The following is an 18,822-nucleotide window of genomic DNA, read 5'->3' on the forward strand; positions in this document are numbered from 1 at the left end:
ATTTGTTCTAGTGATAATTTAGCAGATATTTTTATTAAGGCATTGCCAACTTCAACATTTGAAAGACTACTACACAATATTGGAATGCGTCGACTCAAAGATGTAATGTAATGTTGCCATTAGGGGGAGTCTAAAAAAAATTGTATTCTTTTCCTTTAACCAATGTTTTGTCCCATTGGATTTTCCTGGTAAAGGTTTTTAACGAGGCAACTTGTAATACAAGATTGTGTACTTTTTTTCCTTCATTAAGTTTTTATCCCACAGAGTTTTTCCTAATAATGTTTTAACGAGACACATTATTTACCAATGGTCATCTAAGGGGGAGTATTATGAATATCTTATTAAGTGGATGTTCATCAAGATCAAGATAAGTTTTGATGTACTTTAAATTCTAATATTCATTAGAATTAGATATTTACTTCATTTATACTTCTTATGCCTATAAATAGAGACTTTGAAGAAGCTTTGTAATCATTCTATCGATCAATAAAATACATTTTCTATTGCTTCTCATATTTTTTTGTTCTTTACTCTCTTTATCTCTCTTTATTTTATAATATTTATAAAGTTAAGTAATTATATCTATATATATAGAGAGAGAGAGAGAGAGAGAGAGAAAGTATTTTAGGCCTATGATATTGGCATTAGGGCCTTTTTCACTGAATCTGGTAAGAAACTATCATTGGGCCATTTGAATCAAACCTTTGATTCCCAGTTAATCGAAGCAGCTTTGCTGCTTGTCCGAGTTTCCCAACGCCAAGCAATTCCATCACCTGAACGCCACGCTGCATGCTTTTTTGCATTACCATACTCTGCATTTTCACCACTCAAACAAACTGTTTCCAAATTCTATATCCTTCGAAAGCTCTCACACTCCCCCAGCTCTCTCATCTCATCAGTTCCAAGCTCCCCACCCTCTGCAACAAAAGCTCCAAATTCGGACAACAACCCATCGTTTCTGGTCACCGTTTTCCCATGAAATTTGGATCCAAAACCAGAAACCCAGGGATGAATGATTAAGCTTTAATCGCTTCGAACATCCAAAACCATGGCTCAGCCGAATCGAAACGCGCGGCAATGGAAGTTTTTGGATATCTTTACCGCCATGTTTTTCAGCCTCGTATTGTTATTCTTCTTGTTGGTATTCACCCCTTTCGGTGATCCCTTGGCTTACTCCGGCAGGCAAGCCTTGTTGCTTTCCACGTCGGATCCGAAGCAACGGCATCGGTTTGTGTCACTGGTGGAACTGGGGGAACACCGTCAGCCCATTGACCCCTGCCCTCCCGATTCCGTTGATCACATGCCATGCGAGGACCCAAAGCGAAACAGTCAGCTAAGTAGGTACATGAATTTTTATAGAGAAAGGCATTGCCCTTTGCCTGATGAAATGCCTCTTTGTTTGATCCCACCTCCACTTGACTATAAGATTCCCATTCAGTGGCCTGAAAGCTTGCACAAGGTAAACAAATTTGTGTTTTGTCTTGGTTTTATTATTATAGAAATTATTAAACTGTTCCATTAAGTTGTGTAATGGTTAGGTATGGCATTCAAATATGCCACACAACAAAATTGCTACTAGGAAAGGTCACCAAGGATGGATGAAAGAGGAAGGTCCTTATTTCATTTTTCCTGGTGGTGGAACCATGTTCCCTGATGGAGCCTTACCATATATTGACAAGCTCCGACGTTTCATGCCCATCAAAGGTGGAATTATTAGGACTGCTCTTGATATGGGATGTGGGGTAAGTTGATATATGGTATTAGCATCTTGTTGTGATTATTGCTTTGTAATGTTTGAATATCATGTAAATGAATCCTTTTTGCAGGTCGCAAGTTTTGGGGGTTCATTGTTGGCTGAAGGCATTTTGACACTTTCATTTGCTCCAAGGGATTCTCACAAAGCACAAATACAATTTGCACTGGAAAGAGGCATACCGGCCTTTGTTCTAATGTTCGGCACTCGCAGGCTCCCCTTTCCTGCATTTGCATTCGATTTCATCCACTGCTCTCGATGCCTCATCCCTTTTGCAGCTTATAGTGGGGTTTTTTTTTTTCTTTGAAATGCTTTTGATATATTCGTTTCTTATATCAACCTCTTTTGTTCGATGTTCCATGAAGAAATATTGGATTGGTTTTGCAGATGCAACTTATTTCATTGAAGTGGACCGGTTACTTCGTCCGGGTGGATTTTTGGTCATCTCTGGACCCCCTGTGCAGTGGCCTAAGAAAGAAAGAGAGTGGGAAGAGCTCCAGGCTGTGGCAAGAGCATTGTGCTATGAGTTGATTATCGTCGAAGGAAACACGGTCATTTGGAAAAAGCCTGATAGAGATCCGTGTCTAAAACCAAATGAATTCAGGATTGGACTGTGTGATGAATCAGATGACCCAAATGTTGCATGGTGATCATCACGGACCTGCTTAGTTTAGATTTATTTAGAATTCTGATGGGATTTGCCTTTTAATTTCCACCAATTTAGCTGCACGTTTGATAGTTTATGGTTGCCATTCTATCTTGTTTATCATCTTCTGAAGTTCTCTTGTTTTTGGTTGATAGGTATGTTAATTTGAAAAGATGTGTGACTCCATCTTTTATTAATGGAGGATATGCTATTGGGAAAATTCCTGGGTGGCCAGAAAGGCTATTAAGGGCTCCTTCGAGGGCGTTGATCATGAACAATGGGATTGACTTGTTTCAGGCAGACACGAGGCGGTGGGCAACAAGAGTTGCCTATTATAAGAATACGTTGAAGGTTAAGCTTGGGACGCCAGCAATACGCAATGTCATGGACATGAATGCATTTTTCGGAGGTTTTGCAGCAGCACTCGAGACTGATCCAGTATGGGTGATGAATGTTGTTCCTGCTCGGAAGCCATTAACTCTCGATATTATTTACGACAGAGGCCTTATTGGAGTATACCACGATTGGTGATTTACTATAGCATTTCTAGCCTTGTTTACTCCTAATTGAATCAGAGCTGATGGTTACTAACAATTAGTTGCCCGTTTGATAATAGTACTTAGCCTTAAAATTTCTACGACACCCTTGAAACCGTGTTGGTTCCTTTCTGCTCAAGGCAAACCTTGTATTGCTTATCCCCCGTTGATCGGATCTCCCATAGAAAACTGTATTATCTACAGGAGAGTTAAAGCCTTCAAACTAGATCCATGTTTAATCCTTATCCTTAAATCTTTTTCATGGATGCTCGTCTTTCGGGTTCCTCTTTCTTATTCTCCAATGATGATGCGGTGGTCTTAACGGGAAACTTAAATTGGTGATTGATGTTTGCAGGTGTGAGCCTTTCTCAACGTACCCCCGGACTTATGATCTCATCCATGTAGCTAGCATAGATTCACTAACAAAGCTTCCAGGTTCGAGGAATAGAAGGTAGATGCATTGATCCTCTGTTGCTATTGAACGGATTCATCACATCTTTCGTTGGCTTTCGAGTCAAGTAACATTTATCATGGTTCCAACGTTGTTGCTGCAGCTGTAGCCTGGTGGACCTAATGGCGGAGATCGATCGGATGTTGCGCCCGGAAGGAACGGCTGTGATTCAAGATTCGCCAGAGGTAATAAAAAAGGTGGCTCGCATAGCACATGTACTAAGGTGGGTAACTACCATAAATAACAAAGAACCTGAATCACATGGGAGAGGCAAGATTCTGGTTGCTACTAAAACCTTCAGGCACCTTTAGCTTCTTCATTCCAGCATCCCATTGACTCGGCCTTTGTTCTTTCTAATGTAGGTTTTTTTTTTTTTTTTGGTTCTCTTTTCTTTTGAAGCCATGTTTATGTCCTCCCAAGCATAAAAAGCAGCTTTTATTTAATTAAAAGGGATCTGGGTTAATTTAGCATTTCAGGGAGAAAAATGTTTTAAAAAATGTAGTTTAAGATTGAAGTGTTAAATATTATTGTCAAAAATTATTTTTGCATAATAAAATGTCCATTTTAAATATGAGGTTATGAAGTAATAAGGTTTAAATTCATTAATATTATTATATTTTGATAAAATATTAAAAATAATTTATTGCAATATATGAAATTTAAGATTTGAATTTTTTAAACAATTAATATTAATTATATATGTATTTTAAATATTACATAAAATAGAATGGATTAAATGTTTTTTGCTGAGCATAAAATAGTTTCAAAAGTTATATACTTAGTATTGTTGATGGTTCTAAAATCGAAATCATATAAACTTTAGGTTATCAAGAAACTATAGATTTAAACAAGAAATTGAAAATTAAAACCTGCAAACCATGACTTGAAACTAAAAGCAAAGGTAAATCAAAAGCTTTTCAAATCAACTCATGTTTATAATCTTAGTTGTTGATCCTCATTGCTGTTGCAATGAAAAAGTGAAATTAGAATAAATGGTAGAAAAGTGAAATGATTGTAGAAAGTAAAAATTAAATAAGTTATATGATATTTAAATAATTTAATATAATGATAAATGGAATATAAATTTTAAATACCTTTTGTTTTAAAATTAATAATGGAAAAGCTCAAAATTAGATTTAGGTGGAAACACACTTTTAACTACAACAGTAAGATGTTTTAAAGAAAAGAAGAAATAAAGAATATTTTAAGAGATGTTTTCTTAAATTTAAAAATTATCATCAGGTATATTCAATGACCGTATCTTATTAATCTATCATCCCTCTTCAAAAACCCATCACTTTTCTTTCATTCAAATATTTTTACTTTATTTAATTTTAGTTTTACCCTCATGTTGTGGGCGAAGATAATGAATCTCTGTAGTTTAAGTTATTTCTTTTTATTGAAAAATATAACCATCTATATAAAAATTTGTTTGTTTAGATTTGTCTGAATTGAAATAGTTTTCGTTTAACTTGTGACACCAACTTAGTTATGTATTTCATAATAGGCTTATGTCATGCTTGGACTCTTAAACTATATGCATTTTCTCATTTCGGTACCTATACTCTTTTTTTTCCCACTTTTGATGCCTAAATTATTATTTAGAGTTGTCCGTGTCCCAGGCCAGACCAAGTTCGGGTTCTAACAAAATTCTATGCCCAGGCTTGACCTAAAAAATGAGTTTAATTTTTTTCTCAAGCTCGACCTGGATAAAATGTGAAACTCGGGCCCGACTCGTCAATATTAAAATTATTTTATTTTATTTTTATTTAATTTTTTTAAAGAATAAAATTAATCAAAAACACTATATTTAAATAACATTAAGATAGGTACAATTTAACAAGCAAATGTCTCTAAAATAGTAGTAACAAAAGAGTGAAATGTATGGAATGAGAAAATAGAAAAAGAAAAGAAAGTAAAAGAGTGGAAAGCTAAAGAATGCAAATAAATTACCTATTGAACGAAAGGAAGATGAAGTAATTTTGACTTTTTTATTTGCTAAACTAACTTCAAATCCTACCCGAACAAAGGATAAGGTGATCATTTCCCTTAATTTCCTTTCCCCTCCCTACCTCCAATCCAATCATAATAGCAAAAAACATAGACCATATTCCTTTTCATTTTCCTAGACAATGAAAAATGGAAAACAACAAAAGCTTATTTTTTTTTGTTTTTACATAAAAATTGAAAAAGTTGAAAACAGTGCTTTTTAACTTTAAATTTGATTAATGAATTAATCTTGATTCAAACTTATTTAAATACATAATCATATGAATGTAGTATTTTTTTTATTTTATTTCTAATCTTTTATTAGAAGAAAATAGTGTACCAAACAAATTTTTATCTTTTACCAAGTGTGCTTTTCAAATTAAAATAAAAAAGAATTAAAATCAATTTTTAATAATGAAAACATAAAATATTTTTACAAACCAAGTAGTGTCTAAGTATTTTTGTACAACAATTATTTGAACTTAGGCTAATTGTAAAGTAAATGAACACTCGCCAATAGACCACAACTTAAGGTTCAACAATGTCTAAGTTTTATGACTTAAATTATATATTATTATTATATAAAATTTTGATTTCTTAACTCTCTAAGATTTAGGTTTTTGAAAAGGAGAAAAAATGCAATTAAATATTTTCATTATTAATCAATGAGTATTGCACCAACTATTCCTAAATTATGACCTTCATTTTAAATTGGTCCCTAAATTTAAATCGTTCTAATTATATCTCTAAACTATTGAAGTTATATCAATTAGGTCATTGAATTACTAAAATAGTTATTTTAATTGTTAAATGAAATTTCAGATCTTATGTGATATAATTTAAAGTGAAAATCTAAGAAAAATGAATATTGTAAAATAAACATTTTAAAATATTAGTTTAAGTTTTCAAAGCTTTTATAAAAGCTTTATCATTCACTCTATTTTTAGTTTTTACTCTTAAAAGTTATGCGATAATGTTCTATTTATTTTAAAATTTCATTTTAAATTTAGTTACAAAGGATTTGACGTGTCATTTAATAGTTAAATTAATGAAAGGACATGATTGATATAACATTGATAGTTTGGGGATGTAATTAGAACATTTTAAAGTTTGGAGACCAATTTAAAATGAGAATCATAGTTTGAGGATGTTTAGTGCAATCAACTCTCAATTAATTGTATTGGGTCTAAATTTGATATCTGCAAGCAAAAAAGCAAGTAATACCAAAGCATTGTTAAGACCAATTTCTATCACTTCAGGCACCGAAAATGAAAAATGCAGAAAAATGAAAAACACATTATATGTTTACTCAGTTTGATTTCCATACATTTGCGAAGCCTTACCCAGAGAGAATATCTTAGCACTTCGCACAACAAGTGATTACCTTGGCCTTGAAATTTTTTCTAAGTATAAATTTAACATTTTTGTATTTTAGATATGATTCGAAGTACAATTTTTGCCAAGTGTTGTTTAAAATTATTTTTATTTAAAACATAATGCTTGTTATATCAAAATGATTTTGTTAAAGAAAGCTTGGGTCAACAATCTCCCCCTTTTTGATATAACAAAACAATTTGTGAATTTTGGGTTTGAATAAGTTTGTTCCCCCTTTCTAAAAACCATTTTCACTTTAAGGCTTAGAAAACTTTGTTGCTCATTGTTAAATTTAGCATTCATTTGTATTCATTATTAGTTGAAAAACATTTTGGAATAATTTGATGCGGTCGTTGAAAGCACCAAAAATATCATATCCCTAATAAATAATGAAAAAGAATAGTAAAAGGGAAGTAAGGTCGAATCCTCAGGGACTGGATTTGCACAATATCTTGTTCCATGAAATCCCGGTAGAATCTTGCCCAAGAAAACCTGCGTGCCTAAAAAAAATAATAGAATTAAATGTTTGGATCTGGAAATGAAAAATAAAATAAAAAAAGAATTAAGAATATTGAATCAAAAATTCGAGAAATTAAAAATAGAGTTGAGAGAAAGGAATTTCTTATGGGAGATTCCAGCCTCCTATTGTCTCGTTCCGCCTTAGGTTCAATCCTCGGCTTTTAGATGATCCTTCCCAAACCGAATAAGCCAATTATAATGGAAGAGGATGCCTACGACCACCAGCTCCAAGGATTTAGACTTACGATTTAGTGGAACCTAACTCTAGCCAACAATCGCTTCTGTGGGATCATCTTATGCTAGATCAACACTTTTCAATGGCGAATCCCACGCCATTTTGTCTCTTCGGCTCGCCAACCTCTGACACAGTAAGCTAACAAACCGACTGTGCAGCCTTCCCAAAACATACAAAGCGGCCACCTTTGCATACGTTGAAAAGCTTACTTCTTAAGGGACATGGACGGAGCCTGTAACAGCCCGATTTTAAGCCTAGTCGGAACAGTGGTTTCAGGACCACAAATCCGATGAGGAAAAATTTATTTCTTATTATATTTTTATGGTCTACAATTTCATGAAAATATTTCGTGAAAATTTCGTTCGAAAATTTTGACGTTTGGGCACTCAATTTAATCAAAAGGGCTAAATTGTAAAAAGTGCAAAAGTTGAGTTCTAGAAGCTAGAGGTGTCAAATTGCTATGAAATTTTAAATTGGAGGTCTTTAAATGGAAATTAGACCATTGGTTATGTTATGGACAAAAATGGACATGAAATAGGTGAAATAGGATATTTTTAAGTCAAGGGCATTTTGATAATTTAATAATTAAAACAAATTAAAAAGATAAAATAAGGCCAAAATCATCATCTTCTCCATGAGTGCTAGCCGAATATCATGTGGACTCCATGGATAGGGTTTTTTCATTCTTTCAAGCTTCATGGTAAGTCCGTTCTAGCCCTGTTTTTCTTGTTCTTTATATTTTTAGAATCTCGGTAACTTGCTTAAGCTATTTCTATCATTAATTCGAGCTAGAAATTATGTTTGAAAAATTACCCATAGATGAAAAGTGTGAATTTTTATGTTTCATGATAGAATATGAAGCTTAGAATATTTTAAACAATTTTTGCTAAACGATTTTCAGCGAAAACGAGTGAAACGGTATAATTGTTAAAAATTATTATTGCTCATAAGTGCACTTTAGAGCAAGAATTTGATGTTGCTATAGAAGGAAAAATTGTTTATCATGTCATAAAACATAAGAAAAAGGAATAAAATTTAATTTCTGAGCCTAGGGGCAAAATCATAATTTTGTGAAACTTTAGGGGAAAAAATGTAATTTTTCCAAAATGTGATTTTTGGACTGGATTGAATAATGTGAGTGTAAAATAAGTTAAATGTGTTATTATAAGTCAAGAAAGACAAGGAATTGACTTTGATTAGTGAAAAAGAAAAAAAAATGAGAAAAAGTGAAAAATTTCCCGATTGAATATTTAGAATAAAAAAGGGATACGAATGAGGTGACAGAAATGATCACATGTGTGACATGGACTGTGTGTAGGTCACTGTGTGAAAGTGAAAGTGATGGTCACGTGTGTAGTACTATGTGTAGGATAATACGTGTACCGAAATGAAAGGTCGCATGTGTAGTACCATGTGCAGGCTACTATGCGTACCGGATAGCTTCGATCACGTGTGTAGTACTATGTGCAGGCTACTATGTGAACCGGAAAGTTTTATCACGTGTGTAGTACTATGTGAAGGCTACTACATGTATCGAATGATAATAGTTAAATGAGTGGTACTATGTGCAAACCACTGAATGTTCGCTATTATACCGACATGTTTAACGGGATATGAGAAATTGCAAACCAATAAGAATATGTTATTGAAATACGATGAGTTGAAAAAGAGTCACTGGAGTGATGAAGTTTTGTACCGTGCTTACAAAATAAATTGTTATAGTGTTATGTGAATGAGTGAATTTGAAAGCAAGCATTTGGACAATGGATGTTGGCGTTAGTTTGAAAATCACTAAAAGTTATAGGAATTGAGTTAGTGGTTGAGTGAGATATGGAATTAAATCTTAATGAGTCTATTTTTACATAAAAGAAACAGAGCAAGCAAAAGAGTTATATTTTGAGATATTTGAATTTTAGTGGGGCAGGGTCGGATTGATTTCGGAATCCCCTGTTCTGACTTTGGAAAATAATTAAAAACTGTAAAAAAATAATTATGAGTTATAATTTATATGCTTAGAATTCTTAATGAGTCCATTTTCAAAGGAAACAAACAAAAATATCGTCCAAAATCTGTACAATGAGATAATTCATTTTTAGTGAAGAGAGGTCAGAGATGTTGAGCAGTGAAATGGAGGAATCTTTAAAGAATAAAATGTACTGATTTTCGAAGTAAAAAATTCTAAAAATTTTATGGTAAGAATAAATGTGAGTCTAGTTTCGGGAAAAATTAACAGAACTTAATTTGGAGCTCTGTAGCTTCAGATAAAAATGATTTAGTGACTCTGACTCAACTAGACAGCTTTGAATTTAAATATAAGTGAATAGTAAAATTATGTATAATGCTAATTAAGCATGTTTTATACATAGAGGATGTGGAATGGAGAGGAGGATGAGGATAATAAAATGTATGAATGAATTGTGTATAAATGGTCATATGCCCGATTATAATCGGTAAATGTTAAATTGAATGGTAAATATGTATTGATCTTGAAGGACTATTGCGAGATTGAAAACAATTGATCAAATGTTTAAGAAATTTAGTCATGATATTTATATGTGTGAAAATAATGATATATGGATGCTTATATCATTGAGATTGCATTGATTAATTCGGTTTATGTGATAGAAATGTCAAGAACATTTGTCTTTGATATGTGATGATCATGTAATGCCATGAAAATTTGTTTATTTGTGTGGTTTAAAATGTATCTATATTTTGTTATATAACTTATTTTGTAATCTATTTGACAAATGATAAAATTAATTCGGTTACTATGTGAGGTGAATTATGATTTGTGAAGCATATCTATATTCGACAATAATGGATAAGATATATTTATGTCATGGGTGAATGGTTAAACACACAGGTTAGTATAAAGTGTATATTTAGTAAGATTTGTTGGAAAAGAAATAACAGGTTTTGGTTTATATCGAATAGAGAAAATTTGTACTATCATTGTGGTTAATTTTGTTAACTTTGTGGGAGATGAATGGATAATGTATATATATATGTGACAATTAGCTTACTAGATATTGAGTAATTGATATATTACATTAGTTAAAAAAGAAAATTTGACGATATGAGAATATGTAATGATACAGATAAATTCAGGTACTCAGGACGAATTCAACAAGTAAGTGAAAATTTATAAATTCATACGACGAGGAAGTGAAAGATTGTGAGTATATTTAGCCAAGAAAACCCTAATTAACGACTCGAGAATAACAACTTGAAAGTTTTAATTTAGATGAAATTTTACAACTTGGTTTACTACGGTTAAAAGTGTATATGTTCTGATAATACCTCGTACCCTATTCCGGCATCGAATACGGGTAAGGGATGTTACAGAAGCGTCAACCCAGTAGTGCAGAGAAACGATGAATACTCAGCGGGGAGGCTAAGTACGGACTCTAAGCCTCAAGAACCCTTTTTGGGGAATATGGACAACCTTAGGCGAGATGGGTTTAGTGGCTCATGGTTGTAGTGGAAAATAAAATAAATATTATAAAAATGGAGATTTTATTGAAAGGAAATATGAGAAGAACAAAAGCCTAGACTTTTGGGGAGAGAGTGTTTACAGAAAAAGATGGATCTCTTTTGAGTCACTTCACCCCCTATTTATAGTGCTAGGGGAGATAGTCTAATCCTACTTAAATTCCCAAAAGATAAATACATTTAATTGAAGATAAATAAAGATAAATAAAATAAAATCCTAAAATTAAATAATCCTTAATAATTATCTTAATATTAATTATCCTAATATAATTAAAATAGAGTCTGATAGAATAAAATCTCTTCTTTTTGCATTTCATCCATTGTGTCGTCTATGCTTGCACTTTTGGCACCAACTTTTCCTTGTGTCGCACATTGGCCCGTTTTATCTCTAAATTCACGCTTTTGGCCTTTAATTTTGCTTTTGCCTCAAATTTAGTCCCTATGAGATAAAAGATCATAATTGCTCAAATTAGCAGGATCATACTCAGAATAAATACATAGTTAATACATAAAAATACGTTATTCTAGAGTGTTATCACAATTGGTCACTAAATTTGGCATACAATCAATTAATCATAATCAATCAACCATTAAATTTACCTTTCTCTTCCCGCCTTTTTATTATATCAAAATAAAACAAATAAAGCTTACAAGAGAGAAATGTCGTTAGTTCAATAATAGAGATTGAAAACTGGAAAAACAAAGAACTAACATTAAAATTAAACATGATAGTATTTCAAAAATACCAAATAAGACATTAAAGTGCAACCAAAGTGAAAGAGGACAATAGAAGAAAATATAAAGTGCAAAAACAAACCAAAATGATACATGATGCAAATGTATGAGTGGTCTAAACTAGAACTAATCATCCCTGGGTGATGATTGAGGATTCGACGGAGGAAAATAAGGAAGTAGTTGAGCCATTTGCTCTTTTAAACTTCCTATCCTAGAACCTAGATTACTAACAGTATCATTAACACGATCAAAAGCATCATTGACTTGAGTACGGAATCCTCTAAACTCCTTACTCAAAGAAGTAATAGCACCAAGGATTGTAGCAAACAAGTCATCAAAGTGAGAATGTGCAAATGGTTAAGCTGATGAAGAAGCTAATGGAGGAGCCTACTCGGTAAGAGGTGGAATGTCATCAAGATCAACTCTAAGGTCTTCATCTTCATTAAGCACGTGCTGGCCTACTTTCTCCCATTTTCTGATAGTAGGGTTTCGTTTGTACCCGGCATGATGAAGTGCCCTCATGCTGATAGGTTGATGTTTTCAGATAAGGGTATTGACACGACTATTTATATGTAAATGAGTGAAGATGTAAGAAAGATATGTCCCAAAAGGTAAGGTTAGATAGGTACCTAGATCCCTCCAATGGCTTTGGTTGTGTTGTTGTACATAATAAAAGCAACTTTCAGACGCCTATTAGACTTAAAACAATTGATCCACCAATAGTCGGTGTTTCGAATGACAATATGTTTAGAAATAGGTCTTGTAACACCCCTAACCCGTATCCGTCGTCGTATTAGGGTGCCGAGGCATTACCGAACAAGACACAGTTCAGCATAGTCATTTATCACCTTTCATACACCAAAGAATAACGATACATTTATAACATTATCAAACTTGAATATCCTTAATTCAATTATTTTAAATTCAAATATATAAATGATAATTACAATTCAAATCAATCATACCTTACTAAGCATGTATCACAAATAAACACATTACAAAATTCAAACTAATTTAATTTAAACATACATCAAAGCTCAATCGAACATATTCTATAATTAACAAATTCAACCAAACTTGTATACATCGAGTCATGTTCAAGTATATAATACTTTCAATATTCGATTTCCCTAAATCCATCGATTAATAACATTTTCATAATTAAATCATATTCAAGCATATATCCTCACTTTTCATATACAGAGGATATGTACGTACATAATTTCATTATCTAAATATCAAACTTTGCATTTCATAACTTCGCATATGTACATAATGAAACCAATATGTATACAACTTAATGTCCAATCACAAATGCAACATTAGTAACATTATATTATGGCCTTACATACCTTTAATGTCATTATATTATACACATATGACCATTTCAATGAAATCATTCAATCATAAACTATACACGCTCAATACAAATCAACTTATCCTTTAATCGACTAATCCAATAAATTTATAAAAGTTAAATTCAAACTTGTATTACTCACTTAACTATCATTACCCAAATTTGTATGTATCTTATTCATAAATTTTAAGCCTACTTTAAAAATCATTTATATATATCATTTAAAAGACCAAAACATGCATATTTATCTATTACAAGTTTGTGCATATGAATACACCATTTTAGCCATATCCAAAAATCCATACAATTCATATCATTTTACAAATACAAAATGGAATATTAACTCCACTTGCATGAGCAAATCGTACCTTTATTAAATACTCACGTTCCTAATTTATTTCATAACAAATTGGCATCCATAAATAACCTCATAAATTGTACAAGATTTAGCCATTAAATCATAAGTCAAAATATGTCATTTCCTAATCAAACCATATCGATTCAAATAATAAAATCATACATATCACTTCACATTTTCCAAACCTATATCCATACACCAATTTATAGCATAAAACACACTTCCAAAATAGGTCTAGATCATGACCAAATATACACATGTTCTTCCATACCTTATAACCGTACATGCACATGCACATTACTAGTTTCTTTCAAATCAATTATTAATGTAAATTTACTCTTACAAACCAATTTTAACTATCATTTCATCTATGATTTACTTAGCATTTCACCTATATGCCATAACCGAAGTTCACTTAATTACTAAATTACATAACAATACCTTAACAAAGCATATCAAACAAGATTCACATATATTTACTTATAAATAAACCATAGACGAAACACCAATACCAAAACCAAACATATCACACATATCATATATATATATAACACATAACCAAGATTAATTAAGCTTGAATATCATTTACCTCATTGTCGAAGCACATGACTAAAACACCATAACATATATATACCAAACTCACTTCACTTATATGCTTCAACTAAGCTCACCTATGCCGAATTATTTACCACATTCTTAACAAAACATCTCAAACATAATTCACATAAATAAATATGCCATAGCCGAGATACCAAAATCAACATACCTAACACTTGATCAAAAACATAAAAACCATGCTTAACAAAATAAATAAACCATTTTCACATGGCTCATATTAACATACACGAACTCAAACATATTAATTAGACTATACATGCCATAAGTTCAATTTCAAACTTAGTAAAATACCAAAAACAGTACTCGATAGTGTGATAGACTTCTCTGACGATCGCCGAGCTCATAACCAACTTCCAAATCTATAAAACAGATAGAGATTACACACAGTAAACTATCAAAGCTTAGTAAGTCATAAGCAAATAAACATTTAATCATTTACATAAATTAAGCTATACAATTAGTAATAAACCATTATAATTTCACTTATAATTCAATTTATCAACTTATATATGAAAACTTATATAATTTGTACTAACTTCCTCTTTACCAAATAATCAATTGAACATTAATATAACTAATCATCACTTTCCTCAATACACATATACATCAAAGGCCGAATACATATATATTCAAATATGTAATCACATAATTCATATTTCACGTAACTTCATATCATCAATTCAAGTATACAACTTACCTTATTTTCAAATAGATAACCAATTATCACATACCTGGTCACTTAGCCTGATTTAAACATTCGTACACAACTTATCTTTACCTGTTGAACCATTCGAAAATAAAAAGGATACTCGGATAGTCAGAAGGCTCGTACAATGCCAACGTCCCAGACGTGGTCTTACATGTAATCACATATCAATGCCACTGTCCCAGACAGGGTCGTACACAAATCAACTACGATGCCACTGTCCCAGACATGGTCTTACACGTATACACAAGTCAATGCCAACGTCCCAGACATGGTCTTACACGAAAATACATATCGAAATCCTATGTCATGACATATGTATCCTAACTATTCCTAAGGCTCATACGGGGCTTTCGGACGTCGTAACTCAGTCGAAATTAATTCATAAACATAGCTAATACATATATTTAATCACATATTCATTTCAGCATATATAATTCACATTTAATTAAAAATTATAACATCTATTTGCTTATAAACTTACCTCGGATATCGACGGACGGAAAAGACGACTATTCGATTATTTTTGTTTTTCCCCGATCCAAATCCGTTTTCTTTGGTTCATGATCTAAACATATTCAAATTAAAATTATTTAAATATAATTCCATTCAATTTAATCCAAAAACACATAAATGAGAAAATTACCATTTTGCCCCTGACATTTTACACTTTTTACAATTTAGTCCCTATTGCATAAAACACAAAATACACAAAATTTGCATGTATCATGGTAGGGCCGAATATTCCTATAGTCCATCTAAGTCCACAGATTTGATTTATTTCACATTTTGACCCCTCAATTTACACTTTTCTTAATTTAGTCCTTAATACACATTTTTATCAAAAATTACTAATTAAAACATGAAAAATCTAACAACATATATTTATTTTCCATCATCTAACAACAAAAACAACAAGATCTCTTCAATGGCATATCATAAAATACACAACCAATTCAAAAATTCAAGCATGGGCTTTGTAGTACTCAAAGCAACGATCTCAAAAACATAAAAATCATCAAAAACTGAAACCGAAACATACCTTGATTGAGCTTAGTAATGGTCGAATGCTTCAAAGCTATTTTCTTTTATTTTTCTTTAGCAACTTTCGGCAAGATGAACATGATAATGCTTTTAATTTATGTTTTGTTTTATTTTAAATACATTATAATATTTTATTTACTAATTTAACCTTTATAAGTTAATAAATATAACATATAATATAAGGTCATTCTTGACCATTTTCATCCACTAACTTATATAGTGGGATAATTGCATCATAGAACCTCCAAATTATAAAGACAACAACAATTAGGCACTTTCATATTTAACCATTAAATTTTTATTTTACGAGATTAAGCCCTTTTATCAAATTTAGCACACAAACAATAAAATAAATTCACGAAACTTTCACATATGTAAATTCACACATAATTAACACAGAAAATAATATTAAAATTTCTTTTAGACTCGGATTTGTGGTCCCGAAACCACTGTTCCGATTAGGGTCAAAATCAGGCTGTCACAGGTCTAAAGATCCAATAGATGATAAGATGAAAGAATTGATCATGCATATTAAAATTTACAACAAGGTTGGATGGAACATAGATGGCGGGATTAAACAGACCCTTTTCGTTTGACACACCACCGGGAGGTAAGGATAAAAGATTTTCGAAATCTTTTAAGGTCAAGAGAATTTTTGTATTCATAAGATAAGAGTTGATAGCAATAAGACTTTCGTTAGACTCATCATCCTTGAGCTTGGCGCTACAATAGGTTTGGACAAGGATTTTGTAAGTTGGAGAATGGATTCTAAAGAAGTCAAGCCATTGCCACTCACGTAAAATAGGAATATAACGAAAATTAAACATTTCTAAGCAGTCAAGGTCTAGAATTCTAGAAGTATTAACAATTCTAATGGCAAAGTTTTCATCAAAACATTCTCGTTCTCCTGGAGAACGAAAAGATTTACCAAAAGATGAATTAGACCCACTAGAGGTAGCAACATATGAGGGACCAGAGCGAGGTCATTTCTTAACAGGCATAATGATAATATAAGGCTCTAAAACACACTAAGTTCATTAAGAAATTTTGTTTGGGAATTTTTACAAACACTTGGTGAGTAAAAGGTTAAAACAAAATTTTCAAGAATGTGGGCACAAATAGGCAACCCCTTGCACAAAAACACGATATATAGATTCTAAATCATCCCAAAAACACAATATTAAATAAAAAATTTAACAAATATTGAATGAAATTAGAAATAAAGAAAAAGAAAATTCACCTCAAAATTGGTTTTAAAATGATGAAATTCTTGAGCAACCTTGTGTAATCCTTGATTAAAATGACAATGAGAGTTGCTATGTTTAGAAGTTTTAAAGAAAAATTAGAAGATTTGAAGTTATTGGAGAGTTAAGGTTTTAGAGAGTTTTAAAAAAATGGGTGAAAAGATTTTGGGGGAAAAATACTTTTTGTTTTTAAAAAACGGTGCAAGATTATAAAACCCCGACGGGTATCGATATTTTTAAATGAGTATTGATAATTTTTTATAAAGTATCAATATTTTTTTGCTGATTCGATACTAATCTACCGTAATTTGATATGTCAAATTAGGCTTCCCCATAAACTTAATGAGCTTGTTTCTGAGAAAATTAGTGTCTTTTTCGTAGCTCTTCGTAGTTTTTAGGATTTCAACTTAATAAGTGTGAATATCTCATTTTTCTAGTTTTTGATATCAAAATTGGCCAATTATGCCATTAGGGTCCCTAACGTGCTTTTAAGTGTTATAAGTGCTTATCGGAGGCCCAAAACTATGCAAACCTATCACCAGAGGAAGGGGTATCTCGACATCAAAGCATGGGGGTCGCAATACCCATACAAAGGCCTTGATGAAGACAACCTATAGTGGTATCGCGATATCCGCCCTGTGGTACCGAAACATCCACTTGCCTTGGAGGACTCCATTTCAAGATTGTTGACAGTGTCAAGACATCTATACTTGGGTATCACGATACCCATTTCATGATGGGACAAAAGGTATCACGATACCCATTTCGTGATGGGACAAAAATGGCACAAATGGTACTCTTTGACCGACCGAAGCACCAACTATTGAAGGCCCGTTCAAGGGAATTTTGGGCACAAGAATTGGGTCAAAATAGCTACTATATTAGCCAAAATTTTGCTGAGAGAGAGGAGAGACACATTAGAGCCACATTAGGGTAGTTTTAGCTTAAGTTTCTCTTTAGTTTTCTTTGTAGTTTCTTTTCTGTTTCTAGGGGTTTTAGTTTCATCTTCTTCCTTAGTTTAGATATAGTTTTGCTTTAATTTTTTGTTATTCATCTCTTTTTTATAGTAGTTAAGTTAGGTAGCATTGTAGCTAGGGTTTATTTACAGCATTATTCCTTTTCCTTACTGTAATGACAATTCTAGTTTTAGTTTAATGTATTTTAATTTCTTTTACTTTAAATCTGCTAAAGTTTGTTCCTTTTATGTTTATTGCTTTAGATTTTCTTATTTAATCCAAATTTTTATATATTTCTTAAGCTTTACTGTAATGTCTTCTTTTCTTTTCATTTGCATGACCGTTAACTTTATTTTCAGCACGAGTAGCTAAACCATTAAGAGGGTTGGTTGATGGAGATGACGTGAGCTAATTTTTAGATGAATGACCAAATCATAATAAATTGGACTAATTTGAATTAATTTTAAAACTTAGGATTGACGACCCTAATGGAACACTAAGGCAAGTGAGACCAAGAGAAGATCTTGTTGGGCACCAGTTCATTTGTCCCAAGTTAATTGGTGAGATCGATAGATAATCCAGATTAATTTGTCTAATTTGGTAAAACTGAGACCAAGAGGTAAAATAGAGCCATTTTGAGAGTTTCAGCGATTTGGATCCAAAATTCAAGAATTAGTAAACCGCATCAATGTCAACCAAGCATTGATTGTTATTTAATTGATTATTTCATAACTTTGCATGTTTTACAATTTAGTCCTTACTAGCTAGATTGGACGTGTCACTAAATTAGACGTGTCTCTAATGTA

The 18,822-nt window shown here is 32.0% G+C and overlaps 1 protein-coding gene across 1 annotated transcript; it reads left to right on the forward strand.

The window, feature by feature from the left end:
* Positions 1–1,048: 1,048 nt before the first annotated feature.
* On the forward strand, positions 1,049–3,697 carry LOC105793655 (probable pectin methyltransferase QUA3). The gene is made up of 7 exons (XM_012622515.2): positions 1,049–1,459; positions 1,539–1,742; positions 1,827–2,037; positions 2,141–2,399; positions 2,555–2,926; positions 3,291–3,386; positions 3,490–3,697. The coding sequence occupies exons 1-7, from the start codon at positions 1,049–1,051 to the stop codon at positions 3,695–3,697; spliced, it is 1,761 nt and encodes a 586-aa protein (XP_012477969.2).
* Positions 3,698–18,822: the final 15,125 nt, after the last annotated feature.

The sequence above is a fragment of the Gossypium raimondii genome, chromosome 8 (assembly GCF_025698545.1).
Source record: "Gossypium raimondii isolate GPD5lz chromosome 8, ASM2569854v1, whole genome shotgun sequence".
Lineage (NCBI taxonomy): Eukaryota > Viridiplantae > Streptophyta > Magnoliopsida > Malvales > Malvaceae > Gossypium > Gossypium raimondii.